General features: G+C 39.2%; 1 protein-coding gene across 4 annotated transcripts in view; it reads right to left on the bottom strand.

Annotated features, from left to right (window-relative positions):
- Nucleotides 1-1,626: 1,626 nt before the first annotated feature.
- LOC110297693 (solute carrier organic anion transporter family member 6A1-like) overlaps nt 1,627-3,403 on the bottom strand; it is a 109,145-nt gene continuing 107,368 nt past the window's right edge. For 2 of the 4 annotated variants that reach the window (XM_021166623.1, XM_021166641.1), the window contains exons 13-14: nt 1,839-2,006; nt 1,627-1,645 (exon numbers count right to left, since the gene is read on the bottom strand). In XM_021166623.1, the coding sequence (XP_021022282.1) occupies nt 1,990-2,006 (17 nt within the window). In that variant the 3' untranslated portion in view covers nt 1,627-1,645; nt 1,839-1,989. Of the gene's footprint in view, nt 1,646-1,838; nt 2,059-3,403 lie in introns of those variants that run through there. The other 2 variants (XM_021166614.1, XM_021166632.1) reach the window with 2 other exon arrangements.

Below are 3,403 nucleotides of genomic sequence, written 5' to 3'. Positions count from 1 at the left end.
GCCTGGCTTAAACATCTGAAACATCAAAGCCCAACCACTGTGACACACTTTCCCCATCAACACCACTCAAACTCCAACAAAGCAACACAGCTCCTAAGAGTGCCACTACTTATGAGCCTATTGAGGCTGCTTTCATTCAAACCACCTCAGAGGTTTTTATAGAGGAAGGCTCTAGAGGAGCACACGAATCATCCTGGGAGTTGAATGTAAAACAAGTTTTGTCAGTGGAAAGTGGGCTAGTGGGGATGTGAAAATATTAGTCATGTATGGACAAGCAGGGGAGATAGGGTTGAGGCAGGGAGTGGAGAAATAGCTATAATTGAGGAGCAAGAGAGAGGGGGGAAGGGGGAGGGGGAGGGGAGGGAGGGAGAGAGAATGGAAATCTAGAGCAGTGGAGACTCCCTAAAATATGGGAAGGCAAACCAAGTCAGATTTCCTATACTGGTGGAGGCAATTTTCCAACTTGCCATCTCCTGTCTCAAAGGAGACTGCAGTAACATGAATGCATTGCATTCTGTAGAGTTGTCAGGGGCATCTCATGGAAATCAACAAACCATCAAGGCTATGGATAAACAATAGATTTCTCTCCACAGATTAACAGGGGGCCCCATTGCCAAGGTCAACACCCACAAAACTCATTGAACATAGAAAAGTTCAGCTGGTGCCTTCATGGAGCCTTCCTGTCTTTATTCTAATGTTTTTGCTGTGGGAAGGTACTTCATAGGCTGCCAAAAGAGAAATGCAAACATTAAACCAACCACAAAACTTTTGACCCACAATCCATCGTGTCTGCAAATATGGAAAGACAGTGGTGTGAGAGTAACTAACCAATGTCTGATTTGACTTAAGGACTATTCCATGAGATAGAAATCATACCTCACACTACTTGGTTGGCCTGAAGATAGGCCTGAAACTGAGGGTAAAAACAAATATGGTTTGTATTTAGAAAAAAAATGTATAAATAAAATAATTCCTAATGATATTCTGTTATGCTCATAGATCAGTGCATTCTTTAGTCATCCTCAGAGAATCTTCCTTCTTCAGTTGATTGGAACCAGAGTGGAAACCCAGATAGACTTTACTCAGAGAGCATTATTCAGAGAGGGAGGGATGGGGAGGGCAGGGGAGGGAGAGGGAGAGGGAGAGGGAGAGGGAGAGGGAGAGGGAGAGGGAGAGCGAGAGCGAGCTATGAGCTATCTTGGAACACACAACTCTAAATAGGATGTCACCATTTAATCCCTTCCCTTAGAACTCCAGGGACTCCAAGAAAGAAGAAGCAGAAAGAGTGTAAGAGCCAGAGAACACCAAGACAAGAAAGGTATTTTGTATCAACTGAAAACGTTCTTGTCAATTTATAGAAATGGAAATAGCAAGCCCAGGGCCTACATGGGTCTCCACCAGGTCTTCTGCATACATTATATCTTTCAGCTTATTTAATTTTTATAGGATTTTTCAGAGTGTGTCTCTGATTCTTGAGCCTGCACTTTTCCTTCTGTTGGGTTGCCTTGTCCAGCATCAATGCAATGGATTTTTCTTTTATCTTATGTATTATTTTGGCATGATTGTTTGTTATCTGCTAGAAGCATGTTCTTTTCTAATAAGAGGTAGGAAGAGGATGCATCTGGAGGTGAGGGGATATGGGGACCTGGGAAAGGTAGAGAAAATGGAAAATAATCAGGATATATTTTATGAGAAAAATATGTACACTATTGTTTTAGGTGTTAACAAAACTTTACCTTTCATAATATCTTCAGTAATCTTAACACAAATAGTAGTTTTACATTCCAAATAAAAATTATGTGACAAAATGAAGCATATTTTTAAATGAAATTACTCACATTTATTGTTTTAAAATTATCAATATATTCCGTTGAGAAAGGGAAAGCAATCAATCCTTACACAATGAAGAAATCAGCTAGAAATTAATCTTCGTCTTCTTTTTTGCTTTTTTACTCTTCACAGGTGTATCCAGACTCTCAATATTCCCATTTACCAGTTAATCATATCTGCCCAATGCATAAATACAAAGCAAGGTTGTGGCTACTTGCATGCTAGTCCCTGAAATTAAGACAATATAAATAGTAGAAGTGTAACTATATCATATTTAACAAAAGTTTTTAAATGGGCAATGCCATTTACCCAGATAAACCATATAGTTTACTTCTGAAGGTATTAATTCCCCATTGATAAACAAATATTATAATTTTTGACAAATTATGCATTTTAAAATGCTTCCTAAGTTTTTCATACTTATCAGATAGCTTCCAAAAAGTAATGTTTCATGAATTCATAAACTATGTTAATTTGCAAGTACATAAATTATATTTTCAAAATCATCAATAAGAGCTGAAACTTGCTTATGTTTTATGTAGTTTAATCGAAATCTTGATCACACATAAATACTAATAATTGTTTTATAGATTTAATGTTTGTCTCAAATTTCTTAAAATTACAAATATTACATAAAAAATAATTAAACTTCACAAGTGAAACTCCCTGTTAGTGTCCAAAAGTTGTAGGAAATCAATACTAGTTATCTAATCAAACAAGAAACATTAATAAGTCTTTTTCATTTATGGACTATTACATCTGTTTTAAGGGATAACATCTCAAAGACATAGTTACCTGTGATAGTAAAGTAATAGTAGCATGAAAATTACAAGTAGTGAGTGACTATAATGTGCATTTGGAAGCTGTTCTGGATAGCTCTGAAGCTAATTATATTTGATGTTAATTCTGTTCTCCTGTGAGTGGTTGTGAACAAGGAATGAGTCAGCACTCAGGTGATTTCCAGTAAGCCTGCTTCCCACCTTAATTTGTAAAATAAAGTAAAGCTGCTGATTGGGTAGATAAAAGGGAAGGTGGAACAGAAGGTGGGAGAGTGAGGAAGGAAAAAATGGTAGAGGGAGAGGATGCAGAGGAAGAGGAAGAAGAAAAGCTGAGAAGAAGAACATGGCCTGGACAAACAGCAAGTTCTAAGGGCTCTCATAGATGTGGGTCATTGGGCTATGCACAGACATGCTGGTCTCCAGTTGACCTGAGGTCTGAACTCCAGAAGGGTGATAATTCACCTACATGACATGGTAGGTGTTCCCTCATGTTCCTGAACTCTGGCTCCTGTCTAAGTTACTGACCCCAAAGCCCCCACAAGAGAAGCATGGCTAGAAGCCATATAGGCAATGTCCCAAGCTTCTGACCTTCAGGCTAAACTCGTCCCCAGTTACCTAGCAACAGTAAAGACCATAGAAGGGCTGCTTGGCCCTACCTCGCTCTCTTACTCCTCACTCTCACCCTCTCACTCCTCTCTGTCTTCTCTCCTCTTTCACTCCTCTCTCATTCCTTTGTTCTCATATCTCTCACTCCTCCTCCTCTCCTCTCCTCCCTCTCCTCTCCTCCCCTCCCC

This window comes from Mus caroli, chromosome 1, assembly GCF_900094665.2.
Source record: "Mus caroli chromosome 1, CAROLI_EIJ_v1.1, whole genome shotgun sequence".
NCBI classification, from domain to species: Eukaryota; Metazoa; Chordata; class Mammalia; order Rodentia; family Muridae; genus Mus; species Mus caroli.
The sequence above is the reverse complement of the archived record's forward strand: the minus strand, read 5'-3'. Positions and strand labels throughout refer to the sequence as shown.